The sequence below is a fragment of the Mytilus californianus genome, unplaced genomic scaffold, assembly GCF_021869535.1.
Source record: "Mytilus californianus isolate M0D057914Y unplaced genomic scaffold, xbMytCali1.0.p SCAF_6, whole genome shotgun sequence".
In the NCBI taxonomy this organism is placed as follows: Eukaryota; Metazoa; Mollusca; class Bivalvia; order Mytilida; family Mytilidae; genus Mytilus; species Mytilus californianus.
This window is the reverse complement of record NW_026262712.1, coordinates 101111411-101137644: the sequence shown is the minus strand read 5'-3', so window position 1 is coordinate 101137644 and position 26234 is coordinate 101111411. Positions and strand designations below refer to the sequence as shown.

The following is a 26234-nucleotide window of genomic DNA, read 5'->3' as shown; positions in this document are numbered from 1 at the left end:
TCAGATTCAAATATCTTATACATTTAGGAATTATGAGTTTGTAAGATTAAACTGATACACGTTAAAACAAAGATCTTAATGTGAAACGTTTTAAATACATTTAGGATCCACTTCTGTTTTCTGGAAGTCTCCGCATGAACATAGATCCAATGGGACACCACTCTGATGAGCAAATATGGCGAGCATTAGAACATGCACATATAAAGGATTTTATACAGCATTTACCTTCTAAACTCGATTATGATTGCGGAGAGGGAGGCCAGAATCTCAGGTACTTTTGAACACAGCGTTTCCAATTTTGTTTCTCCTTGAGTGTTTTGAAGACTTAACGGATTATACTGACAGCACTCTTTAAAAATAAAATCCAGTAAAAGGATGAACAGCCATTTAACTACCAGACGACTACAAATTGCTAATTATTTTATTCCTGGTATCTATGATGAGTTAACAACCACTGGGTCGATGCCACTACTAGTAGAAGTTTCCTCTCCGATGTTATCACCAGCCTAGTAGTCAGCACTTCTGTGTTGACATGAATTATCATTGATATGGTCATAATTATAAACTCGAAATTCTAAGGATTTTCTACCCCAGGACTAAATTAACTTAGCTGTATTTGGCAAAACCTTTCGGAATTTTGGGTCTTCAGTGCTATTCAATTTCGTACTTTATTTGGTCTTTTTTGAACTTTTTTTTTGTGTTTTGTAGACGAAAACGCGTCTGGCGTACACAATTTGAATCCTGGTATCTATGATGAGATTATTTAATTTTAAATAACTTCATATTCCATTTCACAAAGTTGTCTACCCTTATTAGTATAAATTGTTAAAAAAAAAAGGTATCCTTGGTTCTTTTTGACAATGCTTTCATTTAACAAGGTTAAGTCAAAGATACTGCATAAAACTTGATTCCTTAAAAATATTTCAAAACATCTCGGATACAAAGACTGAAGAAAAATGTGATTCGTGAATATGAAAAATTACATTCAAATATTTTAAAAGGAAGACACAATAACATGAGAAAAGACGTATATATGCATAACAGTTAACATAGTGCTATCAACTATAAGAGTATGTCTACTACTTTTATAAAAACAACCTGGTACAAAGTTGACCTTCGAGAATGTGGATAGAAAATATTAGAGCAAACCCGTTTTTTTTTCCTCGAATGTGACCTACCGCATTGCACATATCCCCGGGTTTGTACTTAAATGAATAACACGACGAGTGATACATGAGGAGCAGGATGTGCTTACACAGCCGAAGCACCTGAAATTGCCCCGGGTTTTTGTGGAGTTCGTATTGCTCAGTCTTTAATTTTCTATATAAAAATAAGGAGATGTGGTATGAGTGCCAATGAGACAACTATCCACCAAAGTTCAAATGAAGTGGATGTAAGCAATTATAGGCAACCGTACGGCCTTCGACAGTGTGAAAATCCCATACCGTATGTTTTGTTTTGAAGACTGTTGTTTATCTTTTGGTCGTTTTTCCTTTTCGTTGTCATCGCATTGTCAGTTAGTTTTCTACTTATGGGTTTGATAATCCCTTTGGTGTCTTCCGCCACACTTTTTTTCAAAGGATTTTTCAAAACCACCATTTCATTAATCATTTAATGGATTATATGTCCCTTTTTACATCGAAGTTTTATATTCTTAGAGGCATTTAAAATAATTTATTTTCAAATAAAAAGTTAGTTGATTTCTATGATGTTTTAAAATATAGAAAGAAGTCGAACACACCAAATGTTAGATGTTTTGTTAACATTGGTAAGGACAATGATTTATGTAACAAATGCTTTACTGAAGAAGATAATCAACATTATTTTATGTCATGTTCTTTTTTAAACGATTTTTGGAGAAAAATTCATAATTTATTGCAAAAAGTAAATATAGAAAAAGCTATCACATTGAAAGATATTGTTTTTGGCTATAAAGTATCTGATAAATATTATTTTGGCTTTAACTATCTTATTACTATAATTGGGTTTTCAATTTATAAATCCTACTACATGTATGTATCTGATCAGAAAATGAAAAGACTTAATGTTTTTTGTCTATTCATTAGAGAATTTACAAAACTAATGTATTATTCAAAAAAGTTAGAAGAAGTTAAATTTTTAGTTAATGTTAAGAAACATTTATTAGATTGATGTTTTATTTATTAATATAATAGAATTGAAAATTATATTTATTCTTCACAAGAAGCTTGGACTTGTTGAAGACAATGTAACAAGCAACTGATGGAAATAAAGAAATTTTAAAAAGAAAAAAAAAAACATTGGTAATGACACAATATGTTGTTCTCATATTTTATAATTTTAGCATTGGACAACGTCAGCTTATATCTCTCGCTAGAAGTATTCTCCGGAAATCAAAGATACTAATATTAGATGAAGCTACTGCTGCGGTTGATATGGAAAAGGATGCATTGATACAACAAACTATAAGAGAGGAATTTTCAGAATGTACTGTTCTTACTATTGCCCATCGTCTTAATACAGTTATGGACTATAACAGGTTATTATGTTATATGAATACGTATTTTTGCAAATCTTTTTTCAGTTACACTGCAATAATTATACAACCGCTAGGTCGATGCCACTGCTGGTGAAGTTTTAATTCCCCGAGGGTATCACCAGTCCAGTAGTCAGCACTTCTGTGCTGACATGAATTATAATTGATATGGTCATGTTTATAAATTGACTGTTTACAAAACTTTTGAATTTTTGAAATACTAAGGCTTTTCTACCTGAGGAATAGGTGACCTTAGCTGTATTTGGCAAAACTTTTAGGGATTTTGGTTCTCAATGCTCTTCAACTTCGTACTTTATTTGGCCTTTTTAACTTTTTTGGATTCGAGCGTCACTGATGAGTCTTTTGTAGTCTTTTGTAGACGAAACTCGCGTCTGGCGTAAATACAAAAATTTAATTCTGGTATCTATAATGAGTTTATTATCGGCACCTTGCTATACACATAAGCTTATACAACTGTTAAATTTAAACAGTTTTAGTTCAATGCAATTCTTTGATATACAATGAAATGTTAAATACAGAACACAAATCGCCTATTCAGAGCTTAGGCTGTGTTGTCTCTTTATCGTCTTTAGCTTCCTTAACATGAAGTATTTAAGAAAGTTAATGTAATTGAATTTTCATTTGTTTATATTTATAAAATATACATTAGATGGTTCTAAGGATGCACCATAGAAAGACAGAAATCATAATAGCCGAAAAATAGAGTCACCGAGATAATAAATAGCCCACAAAATAATACACAGAGGACATGAGCACAATGAGTACCCTTAAAAACACGGCTTTTAGAATTCGTCGTCACTTCTAATGCTTCATGACAGGATTGTTATCTAACAACGCGAAATTCAAATAAAAAAAATTAACTTTGAAAGAAAAAAGGCGATAGTAGGGCAGAAAATACACAAGCGTATGACAGATACAAGCAGTTACAATATCAAAATAAAATATCCCCTCATACAGTCCCAAAGACAAAAACCCAAAAAAACAAAACAAAAACTCATGTACTCTGTAAGTAAAACCTGTAATACATATCTGTATTTTGTAAGAATAAGAGAGAACATGCTGTACTATTGAATGTTCATATAAAACGTATATATCAAACGAATGTTTTTGATAATTCAAATTTCATGTTTTACAGAATAATGGTCCTCGATAACGGAAAGATAATTCAGTTTGACACTCCAGAAAATCTGTTACGAAATCCTGGTGGATTGTTTTATCAACTAGCAAAGGACTCGGGAATCATCTAATTACAATTTGAGCACCATTGACTTGATCATGTTTACACGAATCGTATTTAAATTGCTGGGCTCTATAATCAACATCATCCTATAAATTAGGATGCGATATCCCGTTTGTAATAAGAGTTCTACGAAATGTGGAAAAATGTACAGCCAATTTCCAAACCAAATAGTCGTAGCAAAGAAACAATTTGGTAAAAAATTTATTAATATGTGGAAATGAAATGAAGGACTTAATATTTTATCAGATGAACATAGATTATGTTAATCAAAATCTATAACGGCACAAAACATACTTTCAACGTTAGAAAATATACATACTATAAGGACACAAGGAATAACGCTTTCCAAAACAGAAAATAACAATATGGAAAAGATAGTGTCCTTTCTGTCGTAAATTTAGTATAGAGTTTCCCGTGTGAATCTGAAATATCAAAATCAAGAATATATTAATCATTGCTGTTATTATTAGAGTGATTCAGTTAACGTCATTCCCGACGGATAAGTTTTCGCAGTTTAATTATAGAAATCTCGGTTTTTCTAGCTAATAAATGTTATCCACGTAAGTATGGTAACTTGAAATTTAAGAATACAACTCACATTTGATTAGGGAAAAAATAAAATCACAAAAATACTAAACTCCGAGGAAAACGGAAAACGGAAAGTTCCTAATTAATTGGCAAAATCAAAAGCTCAAACACATCAAACGAACGGACAACAACTGTCATATTCCCACACAGCCACGTCAAATGAATACCACCAAAATAAGACTTAACAGTAAAAGTAATATTAATATAGACAAATGAAAGAATAATAACACGTTATTAAGATGATAAACAACGTCAATCCCCAGAATCTATACTTCAAGACCATCGTGTATTATTTGTGAAGTTTATACGGAATATTTATCAACAAGGTCTTGGTACCTTCGGAAGATTTTTTTCTTTAGAAAAACTACGAGACGTTCTTTGACATACCACTGCTTCATTAACTTTCTGCTCAGACACTGGTGACGTTCTTAAAATAGTAGTTGCTGCATGGTCTTGGATACCGAAAAAGTTGGAAAATGTATATCCCATATGCAGGTAAAGTTGGTATATTGTTACTAAAGTGGGGGAAATTGATAAATTCAAAATTAAAATCGTCTTATTTGTCACAGATTCTTGTACTGAGATGACCGTGCATGTCCAATTCGAGGTATAAATCTGGGGATATATTAATGGAACCCAATCAGAAAAGTTTGGATTGTTAAATGAAAGAACATCATCAATTAATATATCTGAATGTGAAATTTAATGACCTGGCTTCTTTGATCTTCTTGTCTGAAGGAATTCCGATTCATATGAAAATAAGAAGAAGTCGGCTAGGGGAGGCGCACAGTTCTTTCCCATAGGAAAGCCGACCATTTAATGAAAAAGTCTACCTCCAAATTCAACAAATATGTTGTCAATAAGAAATTCCAGCATACTGATCACTTTTTCCTCTGTGTAACATGTTTTACCTTTTTGTTCACTATTAACAAAATATACCGTATGGTATCCCAAAGTAATAAATTTATAGCGTATGATACCATTTTATGTTGAAAAGCATTATGGATTATTTCTTTTAGACTATTTTTCAATTTCACATGGGAATTGATGGTATATAGGGTGGAAAAATAAAAAGTTTAGATAAAATTAATTTCAGAAAAAGATCGAGATTTTTGGCAATCATACCACATCTTCTTTTTTATAAGTCTTCCGGCATGTTGTTCAATGTAATGTTCATTGAAGCCATGAAGGACTTATGATTCGCCAAAATCTCACCCTGGTCAAATGATATGTTTTTGTATGTGGGATTACCTGAGTGCTCATTTATGATAGACATTTCACAGCCTCTTCGTCTCTGAAAACGGTCTTTGGTCGATCATTCACACAGTTTTTCAACTGATGAATGCGACGTTTTATCAGACCCCTGTTTGTTTTGACCCATTCTGTCAAAGTGTCCAGTTCAATTTCTTCTCGTTTATTCCTTGCTCTGGCGTATCTACAATGGAATCCATAATTATATTGAAGTTATGGTTCCAGTTGGTGTGTTTGGGTTCTCTAAACTTAGGACCATGATATATCCCCTTTCGGAGATTTTCATGTTGAATTGTTTAGATCCCCTATACCAACATGATCAGAGGGGTTGTAAATATAAGGAGAGTGGGAACAGTCACATGAGGTTTTTTTTAGGTATTGTTCTAAATCAAGGTCCTCGATGCTTTTTAAAGTTAAATACTTTGAGTGCAATGGTATTGGTGTAGCGGTAGGATACAATAGGAACAGAATTATTTTGAAAATATAGTGGAATTTTAGATGTTACATCCTTGTGATGTATAATGTTGCAGAGGTTGATAACATCAATTTTTATATTGGTAAACTGAACAGGAAGGAATTTCCTCTCTTCGATATGTAAAGCTTCCAATCTTACTGGTTTAAAAAGACGGAAAAGAGCTGCATCACAAATTATACTGACAAGTCTGTATATTGGAGGAAATGTATTTATGCATCCTTTGTCAAGTGCATAATCTCTCAAAAATTTTAGAAAATTAACAGGCAATGTAAAAAGAATAGTTCTAATGTAATGTAACCCTAGCGGATGAACAAGATGTAAAAGAAGGTAATCAAAGCTCCCAGAGGGCGATCTTGATTTGGAAGACTCTTTTTACATTAGGCCGATGGTAATGTTTTTTCGTTTTGAATTATCCTCGTAGTTCGTTAATTATTTTTGTCATTTTACTTTTTTTCTGATACAAGAAGGACTGCTTTATACTTTGATCTTTGCCTAAAATATTGCCAGAGATAGACACATGATAGACGACTCACACTAAAATCTATGACATGACAGACGGGACGATTTCAATTTCCCAATTATCAATTTCCAATTTCTCAGCAGTAACATACCTTCTGCTACATCGTAAAATGTTTACAAATCTTAGTTGATTTTTTTTGTGCATGGTCACACTACGGACTTATGAGGATAACAGATTAAAAATGACAGTCCCCTAAATTTGTTGGACACCATCAAGAATTGCTTAATCTATAATATATGTGTCTGTGTATAAACTGTAAATTCGCATTGTTATTAGACTTGTGTCGATATGGATACATCCAACATTCATGTAATTAGTTATGACGTTTCTTTTGTTAGTCTGGTTGGAAATTGTGTTATGTCTTATCGTTTGTGGTTTGAGTTCAATCTTTATTTTCTATATGTATGAACAAGTTAAGGTAATTAATCCGCTAGTTTACTTATATGATGTTTAGTTTAAAGCAACTATATGCACAGGATTTATTTGCTTTTGCACAGTTTTGATTAAGAAGAAAAATCGACATGGTTAGAAAATACAAATAATTACACTATTACACACACGTCACTTTTTGTGGCGTTCATACATTCGTATGACACAAAGATCATAATTCTATTGTTGTGTACCGTTGTTATTCTGTGGTTTACATGTTACAATTTACTATGTTATTATTTATTTATGTACTTCTCTGTCCTGAGTGTTCTTGTGTTTATTTGTACTGTATCCCTGTCACTTAATGTTGTCATTTTAGCGGTATGTTTAACATTGTCATATAAGCGGGAGGTTTGGCTAGCCATTAAACCAGGTTCAACCCACAATTTGTTTCTTAAAATGTCCTGAACCAAGGAATATGGCAGTTGTTATCAAATAGTTCGTTTCTTTATATGTTGGCGTTCGTTTTTTGTAGCAGTTCAGTGTTTCTGTTGTTCATTTGTTTTTCTTCTTTAAGTTGATGTGTTTCCCCTGGTTTTGTTTCGTTACACAGAATAGATTTCGATTTATGACTATTGCACAACAGTTTACTAATGTTGCCTTTATTTATTAAATTTATCAATTAAATGCAATTTAGACGAATATTTACTTAGGGTGACCTTAAACTGTGAATCGTATCAATACAGGCACAAGTCTGCCTTTTAATGGACGAAATTGATTTCCTTATCAATATCAGCAATGCAGTTTACATACCTTGTTGCCGAAATTGCCAAACGTACATAGTGATTGTCAAGGAGAACATTTACAGCTTTTATAATCTAAACAGTACTAGTAAGGATATCTAGCATTTTTAGATTTTTCATTACAGATGAATAAATAAAGGCAACAGTAGTATTCCGCTGTTCAAAGGTAATAAATTGATTGAGAGAAAACAAATCTGGATTATAAACTAAAACTGCGGAAAACCCACCAACTATAAGTGGAAAACAAAGGAACAACAGGATCACTGAAGTGCAACAAAAACAAACGCCAACATACATAGAAACGAACTATTTGATAACTACCGCTATATTCCTGACATGGTACAGGACGTTTTAAGAAAAAATGGTGTATTGAACCTGGTTTTATTGCCAGCCAAACCTCCCGCTATATTAAACATATTGCTAAATCAAGTTTGAATGACCAATTATTGTCAGGTATCCATTGCCCCACTATTGTCCCATTCAATCAAAACATAAAATTGAGAATGGAAATGGGGAATGTGTCAAAAAAACAACAACCCGACCAAAGAGCAGAAGAAGCAGTTCACTTCAATTATTACCTATGTGGAAGGTCTCCCACTTTTTTAATATTGCATCTTCTGTAGAAACGAACAAAAGTGCACTGAAAAATCCAGTTAAGGTTTTTAATTTTCCAAAATATAAAATGCATTGAAAATTATTTATCTATGGCATGCAAACTACAGAGACTCGGGTTTGTCTGTGCGCAGAGTAAATTTAGAGGTGAAAACTCAACCATTTTATCCATACGGTCCCTATGAACCTTAAAACTTGTATACTTGACGAGTTCTTACTGGTTTTTATATGTGTGAATTTGTAGATTAGAAAATAGTGCTTTCGTTGTTTCTACATCCTCTAATGGAGCCCCGGGTTATGTGTGGGCGTGATTTTGTCCGGTTAAAACGTTTGTAAATAGAACTTACATTTATAAGTCTGGTCCGTTTCATTAAGGGTAAGGTATAGCAAGTAAAAATAAGGAACTTATCAACTAAAGATAGTTTTGGATATTTCAGATAATTATTTTGCGTTGAATAGCATTGAAGTCTGTAAGAAAAGATTTGTGAAATATATTAAACTACTAGTAAACAATTTAATGTATAACTTGAAATAACCTCTTTTTACAGATTTATACCTGTCGACATAAGCATGCAGTAACTATCTGTATTGATTAACTTCATAACATGTCTAGATTTTGAACATGTCTAATAAATTAAAATTAACTTGTATATGCGTATCATGATTTTACAATAGGTCTTATAGTACGTAAGATAATTGTTTTATTATTTTGTTTAATTATTTTTTTTCTAAGACATATTTTTTCATGCGTTTGGTGTGGTCAGGGGTTCTCAAATGTCGACTGACAGGAAGGTCAGACTTATATTCATAGTCACTACAATGGCCTTTCATGCGTTTGGTGTGGTCAGGGGTTCTCAAATGTCGACTGACAGGAAGGTCATGCTTATATTCATAGTCACTTCGATGGCCTTTCGTGCGTTTGGTGTGGTCAGGGGTTCTCAAATGTCGACTGACAGGAAGGTCAGGCTTATATTCATAGTCGCTTCGATGGCCTTTCATGCGTTTGGTGTGGTCAGGGGTTCTCAAATGTCGACTGACAGAAAGGTCAGGCTTATATTCATAGTCTTTACGATGACCTTTCATGCGTTTGGTGTGGTCAGGGGTTCTCAAATGTCGTCTGACCAGAAGGTCATGCTTATATTCATAGTCACTACTATGGCCTTTCATGCGTTTGGTGTGGTCAGGGGTTCTTAAATGTCGACTACCAGAAAGGTCAGGCTTATATTCATAGCCACTACGATGGCCTTTCATGCGTTTGGTGTGGTCAGGGGTTCTCAAATGTCGACTGACAGGAAGGTCATGCTTATATTCATAGTCACTACGATTGCCTTTCGTGCGTTTGGTGTGGTCAGGGGTTCTCAAATGTCGACTGACAGAAAGGTCAGGCTTATATTCATAGTCACTACGATGGCCTTTCATGCGTTTGGTGTGGTCAGAGGTTCTCAAATGTCGACTGACAGAAAGGTCAGGCTTATATTCATAGTCACTACGATGGCCTTTCATGCGTTTGGTGTGGTCAGGGGTTCTCAAATGCCGACTGACAGGAAGGTCATGCTTATATTCATAGTCACCACGAAGGCCTTTCATGCGTTTGGTGTGGTCAGGGGTTCTTAAATGTCGACTGACAGAAAGGTCAGGCTTATATTCATATTCACTTCGATGGCCTTTCATGCGTTTGGTGTGGTCAGAGGTTCTCAAATGTCGACTGACAGGAAGGTCATGCTTATATTCATAGTCACTACGATGGCCTTTCATGCGTGTGTTGTGGTCAGGGGTTCTCAAATGTCGACTGACAGAAAGGTCATGCTTATATTCATAGTCACTACGATGGCCTTTCATGCGTTTGGTGTGGTCAGGGGTTCTCAAATGTCGACTGACAGAAAGGTCAGGGTTATATTTATAGTCACTACGATGGCCTTCCATACGTTAGTAATTGGCTGTTCTGACTCCCATCTTGTTGCATGTTTACCAGAATTACACATCTGAACTTTTCAATGATAAACACAATATGCATAACTTTATGCTTAGAATAAGTGTACATGCAAGTGATGGGTGAGTTCATTGTAAACAGCAGTCTAATTTAATATGTTTCATTTTGTTCTTCAATGAAACAAGAAGCATATGTTTTAATTATATATATTTCAGTATTCGCCAATGACAAGTTGCTAATCAGGACGAAATGTTTAATACAATTATGTTTCTATGGAGAGATAATAAATATTTGTTTTCGTTTGGCTGTCTTCTTATTTAAATTTATGATAAACATGATAACAGAGACTATCAACGTTGTGTACACAGTACTCCGGCAAAAAATGTAGCATATAATATCCAGTACGATGACGGACGACCTATAGACATAGCTATATATAGACAAGGTAAGATTTTTGTATATCGTTTTCTTATTTGAATGAAATTGTAAAGTATAAATGTAACAGGGTCGTATCTTGGATTAAGGAATAATTAACTCTGTTTATAGGGTTCGGATGATTTAATACCAGTAATAGAAATCAACTCTGAAATAACAATATCACAATTATAAATAACAGTTCTATTTAATAAAACACAAGTATCTTAAATTACTCATCACATATGGTAATAGTAAATTACAATGCTCTTTATTACTGTGTACCATTCTACTAATTCAATAATTAATACATTCAGTAAATTGAGGTCACGTGTTCTTTTATTTCTCATTGTGATGCACTTCACAAGAATGTAAACCTTGATCATAAATAGTGTACTATATAATGTTTACAGGTAAACTATGTGTACAGTACAAAACTAAAGTTAAAAATGCATAAATAACATTAAATAACATTAAATTAATCGGAACATAAGATATTATTTGTTCTTTACATACAATAACATAACAACAATCATTAAGTAGTAAATACTATTTTTATAAAGACTAATTAAGCCAATATATTAAATATGCTTAAAACCGCATATCTAAAGGGAAATAATTCATAACGTTCCGTTTACAACATTACATAATTAAAATAGATTGACTCTTACCACTTGTGGAGTGAGTTTTACTGGTAAGGAATAGGCACAGTTCACAGAAATACTCTGTATATTACTACATGAAAGGAGTCCTAAAACCAAAATGTAATCATAAACATTCGGACTAATAAAATATGAAAATATACAATATGACAAAATAACTCAAGTTCATTCATAGTTATACTTCTATCATTACAGTGTATAATATAAGTGTACTAATAAATATCAACATTTACACTTTTCCTTATTTTGTTTAATATGCCGCCATTTATGAAATATCAATTATCTGTGTCAATAATCAAATAGCTACGCAAATTATCTTGTTCTATATTCTATCGTGACAAATTAACGGTAGATAAAAAAATATATGTAGCACGAAGCTAAATAAAATATTCTCGGGTACATCTATCATTTTTATGTAATAACCAAACTTACTTTCGGTGGAGGCATTAGATCGGTGAGTGGTCTGGCTATTTTCGAAAAAATCTTTGACGAACTTCCGGTAGTATCCTACAAAGCCAGGGTAGCGACGGACTTCTTCTGGTGTTGTTGGACGTGGCCAGTTGGTTACCTTGTCTATCTTTGCAGGATCTGGTTGTATGCCATCTTTGGAGACGATGTGACCAATATATTTAACTTTCTCTTGAAGGAATGAGCATTTCTTTGGAGATAGTTTAAGTCCGCTTTCTCTTAGCCTCTGCAGTACTTTCTCTCATCTGACCAGATGTTCCTCGTATGTATCGGAGAATATGATAAGATCGTCGAGATAGATAAAGCAGATATCAAGATGGAGGTCCCCTATGATCTCTTCCATTAGCCTCTGATATGTTGCTGGGCTGTTGACTAATCCAAACGGCAGGCGATTGAATTCGTAAAAATCTTTCGACAAAGCACTACATAAGTTGACCAAGGTGAATGTGAGCGTCGTATTATGCCAGCTGTGAGTAGTTGCTGTAGATGTGTACGAACTTCATCAAACATGGCTGGTGGTATACGCCTATGTCTCTGCTTGAACGGTGTATCATCAGTGAGATCAATTCTATGACGAACTGCATCTGTGTGACCAATGTCTGTGACTGACATACTAAATACATCTCTATACTGTCTAAGTAATTGTTTACCTTTTTCTAACTGTTCGTTACTGAGTACGTCTGCTGGTAAGTTGACATCGTTCAAAACATCATAATCTGTATCATCTGGCTTATCTATATCAGCAATTGAGACCGGTTGCAGCTCACAAAGGATAGCGTTATGTTATTGTTCTCGTTGTTACATTACTGATATGTACATGTACTAATCTGTTATCTCTGTATTCGTAGTTGACAAGTGTTGGAGCTATGTATAAGTCTATAGGTACTGCAGCCTTGTATGTTGGTTGAAGTATTTCACATACTGGGTGGTACGGCAACTCATGGTCCATATAACCTTGAAGCATGACATCTTCATTCGGTGGAATGTATTTCCCTCTGCGCATTTAATCAATGCTAATCTGTTGCTTCTCTTGTTGAGTTCTTTCTTTCTGAGTAAAAGACAACGAAACGTCATGTACCATGGAGTAATCAAGTTGGCGTTTTGCAAAAATCGATGACCAAAGCGTTGTTTTACATCATCCATTACTCTATTCAATACGTTGGTACCAAGTAGCAAAGGTACAGTCTTGTTGTAGGTACTATCATGGACTACTAGTAGTAAGCAATGTTGTGGTATATCTGATGGAGATGCTCCAGGTAATTTTAAATCAACAGTGATGTAACCATGATACGGTAAGTTCTCTCCATCAGCACATTCTATGTTTAGAATACGGTTAAGTGTCTGTATAGCATGATCAGGTATTTTCGGTGAAATGATTCGCTGATAGTGCTAACTGTGGAACCTGTATCTAATAATGCTGTAACTTGAATACCATTTATCTTAACAGTGACTTCATTGGTTTTGCCTAGTAGTTGTTCAGTGACATCACGTGTTGACTGTTGCTGTTGGTATACATATGTTCTATCTTCCGCGTTGATCTGCTGGAAGTTATAAGCTTGTCGTGAATGGTCTAGTCGTATACGGCAACCAATGGCTATGTGATTAAGTCCTCCGCATCGATAACATACAATAGACGCAGGCGAGTAGTTTTGGTTGGCTTGGTTGTCAAAGTCGTTGTCCCAGTAGGGTCGCTGTCTACGTCTACGACGATGGCGTTTCTTCTTTGAACCATACTGTTCCATGACCGATTGGAAGAATGTAGTAGCCCAACTTACTTAATAAATGCCAACAACAAAACCGAAAATGAAAAAAAAAACTTTCACTTCCAAAAACCTATGTCTATAAAAGGTGTTTCAAAACAAAAATGTTATAATACAACTATTAACTACCTAACCACCACACTAGAGTATCATAATTACAATAAATCAAAATGGTAAATTTTAATCAATAACCAATACTCAATTCTACAATAACTAAAATACACACAAATTATATCAAATACACATGGATGTGCATTGATAAATAAGTACTACCAAATATTCAAATGATTGAATATATATCGTATGCAAATGAGTGCACCTCAGTCAGATTATATTTGTAATTGAATAAATTCAAATAATTCAACAGTCACATGTTTCGAATCTATCTAATCAAACTATAGATTTTTTCAAACTCTGTCTAAGTTCAACACAGAGTAAAGGTACTATATACTATAACTGTATACGATAGTGTTGCTTTCTGTATATGAAAAAAATGTACTTTTAATGTGTAAAAATATAAATTAATAAATTCTACAAGTACATCTGTACTCTCATATAAACAATCAATCACCAAGTGATGCTGATGTTCAATGAGAAAAAAAAATTTAATGTTCTTAAGTTAAATGTTCAAGTGTGAAAAGGTTAATATGTAGGACGCCAAAAAAAAAATTTCAAAGTCCAAAAATGTATGTATGAATGAACAATGTAAATGTGTAAAAATGTTTAAGAGTAACTAAGTTCAAGTCAAACTGTGGTATACCAATAACACTACATGTATGTATGCTATCTATCTATCAATCAATGCGTGTTGCTGTTATAAGTAAGTGTTGGTGTTACAATGCGATATAGTAATCGACCAATATATGATATCTAATTAAAGTCTCCTTTAAGTAAACAAATTAATGTATGTGTGATAGATTTTTTTCAAAGTGTGTAAGCAAACTATTTCAGTATACAATTATAATATATATATACAAGTAAAAAGCCTACCTTATAAATCTAAGTTACTATTCCAATTCCAATCACAATTATATGAATTAATTTAAACAACAAAAGTTCTATTTTCAATTAAGAAAATCAAAAAGTCTAAGTTACTACAAGTAACTTCCGGTTTCACAAATCTTCATAACTGGAAAACGGTATAAAATGTTAATGTAAATAAACACATGTGGACATCAACGGATGTAAACACTGGCACGTGCATCTTTTGACATCTGCGCATGATTGGTAAACACACACATCACGTGGTCTCATCTGTCGTCTGCTTCGGTGGTCACTAAACACACACACTGGTAAGTCTAGTATGACTGTGCCATCAATCCGTCCCTACGTGGGCGCCATTTTGTAACAGGGTCGTATCTTGGATAAGAAATAACTAACTCTGTTTATAGGGTTCGGATGATTTAAAACTAGTAATAGAAATAAACTCTGAAATAACAATATCACAATATATAAATAACAGTTCTATTTAATAAAACACCATTATCTTAAATAACACATTATCACATATGGTAACAGTAAATTACAATGCTCTTTATTACTGTGTACTATACTACTAATTCAGTAATTAATACATTCAGTAAATTGATGTCACGTGTACTTTTATTTCTCATTGTGATACACCTCACAAGAATGTAAACCTTGATCATAAATAGTGTACTATATAATGTTTACTGGTAAACTATGTGTACGGTACAAAACTAAAGTTAAAAATGCATAAATAACATTAAACTAATCGGAACATAAGATATTATTTGTTCTTTACTATTTTCATAAAGACTAATTAAGCCAATATATTAAATATGCTTAAAACCGCATATCTAAAGGGAAATAATCCATAACGTTCTGTTTACAACATTACATAATTAAAATAGATTGACTCTTACCACTTGTGGAGTGAGTTTTACTGGTAAGGAATAGGCACAGTTCACAAGTAATACTCTGTATATAACTACATCAATGGAGTCCTAAAACCAAAATGTAATCATAAACATTCGGACTAATAAAATATTAAAATATACAATATGACAAAATAACTCAAGTTCATTCATAGTTATACTTCTATCATTACAGTGTATAATATAAGTGTACTAATAAATATCAACATTTACACTTTTCCTTATTTTGTTTAATATGCCGCCATTTATGAAATACCAATTATCTGTGTCAATAATAAAATAGCTACGCAAATTATCTTGTTCTATATTCTATCGTGACAAATTAACGGTAGATAATAAAATATATGTAGCACGAAGCTAAATAAAATATTCTCGGGTACATCTATCATTCTGATGTAATAACCAAACTTTACGAGAACGAAATCATAATAAAGAAAAATTTGCTAAATTTATCATTTACATGTGAAAATATTAATTATATAATAAAGAAAATGACTTACATTAATCAGATAATATGTTGTGTCCACAATGAATGAAAACAATAATATACAGGTGATATAAATTCGGGACACACAATATCATGCGACTGCAATGTCAAGTTCCCGTTCAAAATCTACCTGGTCAATACAAAATATAAATTGACCGCGAAATCACAATGACCAATCATATACGTAATTTTAACTAAGAACCTTTTGAATATTCATGAACTAAATATAAAAAGTAAAATGTAGATTTGGAATTAAATAATAATATTCCTTTATCAAAATTCAAGAGTTAAACGTTTATAATAAATTAATTTGAAGAACGTTATAAAGATATTCTTACTACATTTAAACAGACGTAAAAATGACACTACTACATAAATACAAATATAACTATTTTCTACATCCGTTCTAGATTTATGGAGAAAAACCGTAAAATTGCACGGCAAAAAGATAGAGTGAACCTTAAATTGATTAAACGAAATCTCATTTAATTGAGCACATTGTATTAAAACAGAACTTTAGGAAAGAGAGATAAAATTGGAATCTATACATTCATTCCATGAAAATATAAATATAAATATTTGAGGTGCAAAAGGTGACTTATCTTGCAATCTCCATGTACATATCTTTCTTTTTGTACATTTTATTTTAATACAATGTGCACAATTAATGATAAACTAAACAAAGTCGGTTAGAGGTTCACTCGATTTGTCTTTAAAAATTTTCGACTTGTGTTTTTACTTCTAAAATGGATGTAGAAATATTACAGTTCACAATCAAATATAGTAACATTTTCATTTATATTCTGCAATTCGACACACATAAGAAATAGATAAACAGAACTCCTATCGTTTCTAAGTCTGTAACTGGTCCCTCATCGTACTGGACTATCGAGTCCAAATATGTTTTGTCCTTGTACTTTTAACACGGTGACCTGTCATTAATATCAAATTCAAATATGAAACATAAAATATAAAACATAAAGAGATGTCCGAAAACAAACACTGACATTATCTCCGACTTGGAACAGACACATGGTGCATGATCAAACTAGTATTTTTAACCTGTTTAGAAACAAAATTTCACTCATTCAATGTAATTTGTGTTTTTTATTCTCCTTCTTCTTCTTCTCGTTTAACCGATCGACTCAATCATTTCAGAATAAAAAATCAGTAAATAAAATAAATTCGGTCCTAGGCACGGATGAATTGTATACGGCCAAAAGAATGCATAAAATTCCGCATTTACTGACACTTGATTCCCTTTCAATCACTTTTACGTTTTGTACTCTTTTAAACTCCTCAAACAGACAATTTTAATTTATCAAAAATAAATTTGTTTCTATAAAAGAATATAACAATGGTTGAAAACATCATTTTTCAATCATATAAAGCACAAAAACTCTTCTACAAAAGAATGTCATATTTGAAGGCTAAAAACTCCTATCGTTTCTAAGTCTGTAACTGGTCCGTCATCGTACTGGACTATCGAGTCCAAATATTTTTTGTCCTTGTACTTTTAACACGGTGACCTGTCATCAATATCAAATTCAAATATGAAACATAAAACATAAAACATAAAGAGATGTCCGAAAACAAACACTGACATGATTTCCGACTTGGAACAGACACATGGTGTATGATCAAACTAGTATTTTTAACCTGTTTAGAAACAAAATATCAATCATTAAATGTAATTTTTGTTTTGTTTTCTCCTTCTTCTTCTTCTTCTTCTTCTTCTTCTTCTTCTTCTTCTTCTTCTTCTTCTTCTTCTCGTTGAACCGATCGACTCAATCTTTTCAGAATAAAAAATCAGTAAATAAAATAAATTCGGTCCTAGGCACGGATGAATTATATACGGCCAAAAGAATGCATAAAATTCCGCATTTATTGACACTTGATTCCCTTTCAATCACTTTTACGTTTTGTACTCTTTTAAACTCCTCAAACAGACAATTTTAATTTATCAAAAAATAAATTTGTTTCTATAAAAGAATATAACGATGGTTGAAAACATCATTTTTCAATCATATAAAGCACAAAAACTCTTCTACAAAAGAATGTCATATTTGAAGGCTAAAAACTCCTATCGTTTCTAAGTCTGTAACTGGTCCGTCATCGTACTGGACTATCGAGTCCAAATATTTTTTGTCCTTGTACTTTTAACACGATGACCTGTCATCAATATCAAATTCAAATAAGAAACATAAAACATAAAACAATAAGAGATGTTCGAAAACAAACACTGACATGATTTCCGACTTGGAACAGACACATGGTGCATGATCAAACTAGTATTTTTAACCTGTTTAGAAACAAAATATCACTCATTAAATGTAATTTTTGTTTTTTTTTCTCCTTCTTCTTCTTCTTCTTCTTCTTCTCGTTCAACCGATCCACTCAATCATTTCAGAATAAAAAATCAGTAAATAAAATAAATTCGGTCCTAGGCACGGATGAATTGTATACGGCCAAAAGAATGCATAAAATTCCGCATTTACTGACACTTGATTTCCTTTCAATCACTTTTACGTCTTGCACTTTTTTAAATTCCTCAAACAGACCATTTTGATTTATAAAAAAATACAATTTGTTTCTATAAAAGAATATAACGATGGTTGAAAATATAATGTTTCAATCATATAAAGCACAAACACTCTTCTACAAAAGAATGTCATATTTGAAGGCTAAAAAAGTATTAATATGCATTTACATTTGTATTACTACTACGATGTGCGAAACACCTATTAAAGTTATATAAAACTTTAAAAAAAACAAAAAAACATGTATATGTTTTTTATACTTGAATGGCTAAGTTTTACTATAAAACAAGTGTGTGTGTGAACTTTCTAGTAAATGTCTCGTATATTTTCCAGTATGCAGTGATCTGTCGTTTAAATGGTCGGCAACCGCACAGCGCAAATGCAAAGGGAAAACGTGACCAAAGAATGTAAGCAAAAAGTAAAAATAAAAAATACCAAACTCAAAGGGAAATTTAAAACGGAAAGTCACTTATCAAATGGCAAAATCAAACGCTTAAACACACCAAACAAATGGAAACCAACTGTCATATTCCCGACTTGACCTTATGTAGAAATTGGTGGATTAAACCTGATTAAATAGCTAGCTTAACCTCTCACTTGTATGACAGTCGCATAAAATTTCATTATATTGACAACAATGTGTGAACAAAACAAACAGACATTATAGGCAAAAATGTCAAATATATAGATACATCAGAATACATTTTGTTATAATCTTATTCACTATATAAACAAACAAATATGTCAACATAGAAAAACAAAATGCCATATAGACAAAGCACGTAAGAAAAAAAATAAAAGACAAGATTACTTAAAAATGACCATAGAATTATAACACAATGGCAGGATGTATAAGTACCGAGTCACGCCAAAAAGATATTATCAAAAATGGACTAAACAATTATTGACTTTTGATAAGGTTGAGACAATGATTTTCAACCCCAGAGATGTAATTTTTACCAAGGCCAACGGTAAATGAAAGAACACTTTAACACGTAATTAAGATGCTAAACAACGTCAGTACATATAATCTATACTTCAAGACCACCATGTATAGTTTTAGAAGTTGATACGGAATATTTATCAACAAGGTCTTGGTATCTTCCTTTGAACTTTTTTTAGAAAAAGGACGAGACGTTTTTTGACATAACGTATTATCGACAAAAATGTATAAGTCTTCATTATCAAGGCTTATGAACACTATCCTAAACTATAAAATGAATATATTTGATGAAAAAGAAATTCGTGCCAAGAACTTCTTCTTATATGTTCAAACAAATACATCCAAATTAATTTTGATCTATGTCTTTGATCCTATCAAATTTGTGATTTTCTATCCTGTGACGTTTTGTCCTGTGACTTTCTGTCCATTTACCGACTTCATACAGTGATATTTGATCGCAAGCTAATAACATTTTGAGTTTTTTTACGAAGTTTACCAGACTAGTTGAACTAGTTAAAGACTAGTTGAACATCAGCCCTCAGATATCTTCACAATGTCTAGTGAACCGAATCACTGAACACCAATATCCTTATTTGAACATTTCCGGTAGTCCTGTAGTTATGAGAACGTTTAATAAAACTATGCAGGCATTATCTACTTATACATTTTAATTATCATTAGGGTAAACATATTTTATTAATCAGATTCAAATTAAATGATATACAAAATTTAGAATTAACATATTAATACGACTGAATGATTAATAGGATCCGGAAAAAAACAACTTATATTAATTTGTTTCCTAATTCAAAAAGAACATTTTATATGTGACAAACTCAGGGAACGTGCACTAAAAGGTAAACAGTAATAACTGATTCTCATAGAACACATTTAATACAAAAAATCATTTAAACTTGTCATGATTTGCACGTGATGTGTTTTGATGTTACGATCCAGTAAACTTCGGCAACAAACTCGAAAGTCAGTTTGCTTGCGATCATCAATCACTGAATGAAATGTTATTTGTCGATTATACATTATAGATTCATAATAAATATATAAATGTAAAAACAGGAGTAAGTTTAGTATATATGCATGCATTGTTCAATAATTTCGATAACATTAGAATTACAAGAAACTCGTATAAAATGTCTTTAAATACCAAAAAATAATCATATATATGATTAGAAATGAATACAGTGATTTACTATTACAATAATTTGAATAAGTCAAACAACACAATTTCAGCATTGTACATATCAAAAATGCCATTCAATGTTAATACCTCGTTAAAATAATATAAAGCTGACGAGTTGAACAACAAGTCCTTGATATCTTCACATTGTTTAGTGAACCGTATCACTGAGCACCAATATCATTTTCGGACATTTACGGTAGTCGTGGTTTTCTGACAAATTTGCTTGATTTATGATATACAACTTTAAAGACCTGACTTGACCTATAAAAATTATGCTAATATTGATATATCAAAGTTCAAAATTAAGAATGAATTGGTGGCGAATTCAAAGTCAGATACGTGAATGTGTGGATAGAAGCAGTCGAGAATTGTGATGTTAACATAGGTTTGTATAAAATAAATATGAAATATGTAAGTTTTTGTGCATGTCTGTACGAATTTAGTTTTCATTTGTTTTAGTACATGGCTTCAACTATTTTTGACATGCTCTTGTCCTTATTTATAAATTTGAATGTTTGTCTAAATGATGTGTCTTATAAGTCACCATATAATCTTGAAAAAGAGCAAGACCAATACCTTAAAGTCAGCTATAAAAGACCCAAACATGAGAAAATTTGAAAAAAAATCAAACGAATAAACCTACGGCCTGATTTATGACAGACAGCAACCAACGACAACCACTTCATTGCTGAATCTAGTGAATTATCACCTAGGTTGGGGGTAAGATCTGCTTTGGTCGATTTGACGAGATTTAGTAGATATATCAGAATGTGCAATGATTGCAAATTTCTGGCCGAAGGTAATTGTTTACTGTTGAAAATTCAGTATCTTCAACTGATCACTTTTATAATGTATTGGTATATACCACGAGCCTTGTTAAAATGTTCAGGATTTTATATAATCAATGCTTCAACCTATTATATGAATGCATTTTGTTTTTGTAGTAGGAAATAACATAATTGTTAGTAAAAATCCTTATATTTCTCTTTAAGGAGAACAACGCTTTTTTGCAAAACTTGTTAGCATATGACAACATTGTACATACAGATGGCATATTAACCTGGGGTTAAAAGACATACGTCCACAACACAGAAAAACAAAGCATTAAGCAATACGATCCCCACGAAAAACCGATGGTGGGTTCGTGTTCTCGGTAAGAGTCAGCAGTCCCGGCAAATTTATTCGCAAAATATCTTTCTGAGTAACTTAATTTATATTCATGTGAAATATAGACTAATTGAAAATAAATCAATTCGTATAAAAAGACAGCTAGAACCTAGAGCCGTTGGCAACTTTTTTTCGCGCGACAAAGAAAGGAACGATTTTCAAAAGGCCCCCACATTAAAAGCATGTTCAAAACATTGGAAGTATACATATATTTAGTGAAGAATCTAATAATACCTCTTCAATAACATTATGATATCGAGACATTGACTACATTGGGTGAAAATAGAGAACATGTAAATTTTCACCAAATCTGGTTTATCCTCAGAGATTTTAATGAAACTAACTCAATAATAAGGTTTTATAAATATTTCATGAAGATTGAGAAAATCCTAATTAACTATGATGACTCAACATAAATTCACAGTTTACAGTATGCATAGTTTACTTGAAGCCCTGCATGCACAGTAAATTCATAATGTATGCATTATGTAATTTAAGTTGGTTAGAAGTGCTTATATTAACTTTTCGCGGTCATAGAAACTCACAGATCCTTGATGTTGTTGTGGTGTTTTTGTCCCGTCGATAACCCCAAAATACCACAATAAAACTAACAAAAGTGTGTTCTATCCTGTACTAAGTATTTAATATTCACGGAAACAGGTAAAAAAAAAAAAAAAAACAAAGAAAAATGCCTAACCCCTGGGTCCTCAAACAGATAATAAACCTGTAAATACTATTATTTTGTTACTATCAAGGTATCTTGTATAGAAAATTAGAAGTTATCTAAAAACAGATGTTAGAAGTCAGTTCTATAAAACCTTAAGTGAATTCATAAATTAGACTGGTAACTTTTAACATACAACTTTTGCAAATATGGCTTTGTTTAAACACTTCCAGTTCATATATTAGTAAAATTATGTGAAATATATGGTTAGAGTGGATATTGTTGTATCACCATTATTAATTTAACTATTTGAGGCAGACATTGTGAACTTTTATTGGTTCATAGGCATACAGTAAGATGTGGACTGGAGACAGAGGCAGGATTTGATACTTTATATAATCTTGAATATTGGAATGATTAACTAGTAAACTTAACATTAATATTATTCTGAATTGTTTTCAATTTGTTATCAGAATAGTTTCAAACAGGTTCTAGACATTTTATGTTAGAAAACATGCACATAGGTTAAGCTGACAATAATTAAAGTCTTGTTTTCAAATTCTTGAAAAATTGAAACAGAGGTATGGGAAAGCATGTACTGTAAAAGAAAAGTTACAGTATATGCAGTGATTTCTTTAAGGTAATTACTAGTAGCAAGATTTCAGTTTGAAACGGTCATTTTGGTCTGATCAAGTGTTAATCGACTCAATTTACCGCTGGGAAAAAAAAAACGTTAAGACCTGTTCAGACTTTCAGACTCTGTTCCGATATATCGTGTTCAGTCAGATCAGTCGTGTCAAGATAAACAAGACAGATTGTTCTAGCCTTCAAATAAGACCGAAGGTAACAAATCTGTTTAGTAGCTGTAAAATCGTGTTCAGTCATGTTAAGATTTTAAATCTGTTAAATAAAAAGGGCGACACTTTATCTGTTTTTATCAGGGGTTACTCGCCCTATACGAAGAAAACCGGCAGAGCACTGAGGATATTCTTTTGTGGTCGTTCAATGTAATACTGTATATCTATTCAATTAAATAGCGTATGGAAATTTATAATTTTTTTCCTATAGAATTTTTAACATTTAATTGGTTATATAAGAAGAGATTAATTGTTGTAACCGGAAAATGTGTTAGCCTTAAAAACTTTGCAGTCGTGCTTTCTGACATAATGTAGTCCTGTATGTAATCATTCCGCCATTAAAGATATGATGATATGAAGTAATATATCGCAAAGATGTTCTTAAAATTTCTTAATCAATTTTTTGTTTCTAATTTCAAATAATAGTTCTTATCCATATAAAATTTTTCAAGAATCGTTGGTTTTTGTCAGTCATATTTGTTTTTCGTTAATTGGGCGTTGGTGTTCTCAAGTGAATTATTTCATATTTTTTTATATCGAGGCCTTTTAAAGCTGACTTAACGGTATGTGTTTTTCTCATTTTTATATGCCATATGATAACCTATAATTGCTAACATTCACTTCATTTGAAATTTGGTGGAAAGGTGTTTCATTGGAAATCAAACCACATCTCCTTGTTTTCATATCTATATTTGAATTTAGAATGAATGAGTGTATGAATATTGTTCTCTTCCTTTTTTCTTATAATATCAATGTTTTTATAACTGAATGTAGGTAGTCATGCGTTCAATAAGTCATTATTCAATAGATTACTAATTAAAAATAAAATAAAAATAGAAATATTTGTACTTGTCTCTTTTTTATACAAAGTAAAATTGATACTGATCTCGGGACCGAAAGCAAATCTTTTAATTAGTAAGAAGGAAATACATATAAAACAACTCGTTAAAGTTAGTAGCGACATTAAACCACAGCAGAAGGGCCCCAAAAATGACTACTGAAAACCATTAAAACAGGAAAACCAACGGTCTGATCTAAATAAAATGGAGAAACGAGAACTACTGATCATCAGATTCCTGACTAAGGATAGGTGTAAACAAATACAGCGGGTTTACACGTTTGAATAGGTACCAACCTTCACTCTTATCTGAAACAATAATGTAAAGTCACAACAAAGGAAGACACACAGTCACTATAAAATATCAATTGAAAAGGCTTAACTCAATCAAAAGACATATTAACTTAAGTGTACATAAAAGAAGAGCGAAAGATACCAGAGGAACAGTCAAACTCATAAATCGAAAATTAAACTGACAAAGCCATGGCTAAAAATGAAAAAGACAAACAGACAAATAGTACACAAGAAACAACATAGAAAACTAAAGACTGAGCAACGCGAACCCCACCAAAAACTTGGGGTGAACTCAGGTGCTCTGGAAGGGTAAGCAGATCCTCCTCCACATGTGGCACCCGTCGTGTTGTTCATGTTATTACAAACCCGATAAATAGTCTAATTCGGTAGGTCACATTCATGAAAAGGGAAGGGGATTGTAATTACGACGAAAGAAACATATCTGATATCATCTGTGAAACGGTTATTCAATAACGGTCAACCAACTCGTGATGGCGTCCGTAAAATTTACGAAGGGATGATTTCAACTTCACAATTTGGAACTCTTGGTTTAATTGCTTCCTTGTGAGCAGCAAACCTTTATCAAGGAAATCATGATAGGAAATACAAGCGCGGGAGTATTGTATGAATTTGGAGATATATACTTCGTATGCAGGCGCTGCTGGAATGTTGCTACATAGAAATGGAATGTTCACAATTGGGAAGCTGAACTCATCTTGTTTGTCGTAAAGTTTTGTTTTCAATCGACCCTCATTGTCAATTTCTAGATGTAAGTCAAGATATGAGGCAGACTTAACTGTATCTGTTGTATCCTTTATCTCTAGTTCGATGGGATAGATGCGTTCAACATAGTCACCAAATTTTGAATTATTTAGTGAGAGAACATCATCTATATAGCGGAAAGTAAAGTTAAAGGATATTGCTAACTTATTATTTTTCATCCTAAGAAGTTCCTGTATGAAGTCAGTCTCATTATTATAAAGAAACAAGTCGGCAAGAAGGGGTGCAAAATTGGTTCCCATTGGAATGCCGACAGTCTGTTGAAAAACACGTCCTCCAAACGTAACAAATATGTTGTCAATTAAGAAATCAAGCATCTTGATAATGTCAGTTTCAGAGAATTGTTTGTTTGAATCAGTGTGATCCTTTACAAAGTAGCATTTATCCCTCCCTGAGACAAGATACTTGTATCTACGGTGGCCATTCTTTTTTTATGAAACAAAGCAATACCAACTCTTTCAATTTGTCTTTTAGTTTGGAATGAGGAATACTTGTGTAAAGTGTAGAAAAGTCAAATGTTTTAATACTATTGCAAGATGAAAGAGTCTTAGTTTGTATGTACTCTAAAAGATCTTTGGAATTTTTTAGTATCCACATCTGATTCACGCCACCTCTAGAATAGGCAGTTTCACAATAACTTTGAAGCCCCGCTTTGATTGCTGATAAAATAGATTTTAATAATTTAGAAAGAGGTTTCGTGGAGCACTTGGAAGACCCAGCAATATATCGTTGTTTGTAAGGACACTTATGTAATTTAGCTATCCAATACAGTGATGGAAGATCCAGTTCTTCATCTTTGGTTGAAATTCCAAAGGAACATAGAACAGACCTATGATTATCTTGGATTTCCTCTTTGTTACTAAGTAAGTGTCGTGAGGATATATGTTGAGTTTCCAAGTGAATTGTGAATACCTAATTCATTCAAGCAGTCTATGTAATG

General features: G+C 32.4%; 1 protein-coding gene across 1 annotated transcript in view; it reads left to right on the top strand.

The window, feature by feature from the left end:
• The window catches only part of LOC127706696 (multidrug resistance-associated protein 1-like), a 193882-nt gene that overhangs the window by 36910 nt on the left and 130738 nt on the right, over window positions 1-26234 (top strand). Inside the window, exons 28-29 of the mRNA XM_052211354.1 lie at window positions 105-271; window positions 2324-2518. Of these exons, the coding sequence (XP_052067314.1) occupies window positions 105-271; window positions 2324-2518 (362 nt within the window). The remainder of the gene's footprint in view (window positions 1-104; window positions 272-2323; window positions 2519-26234) is intronic.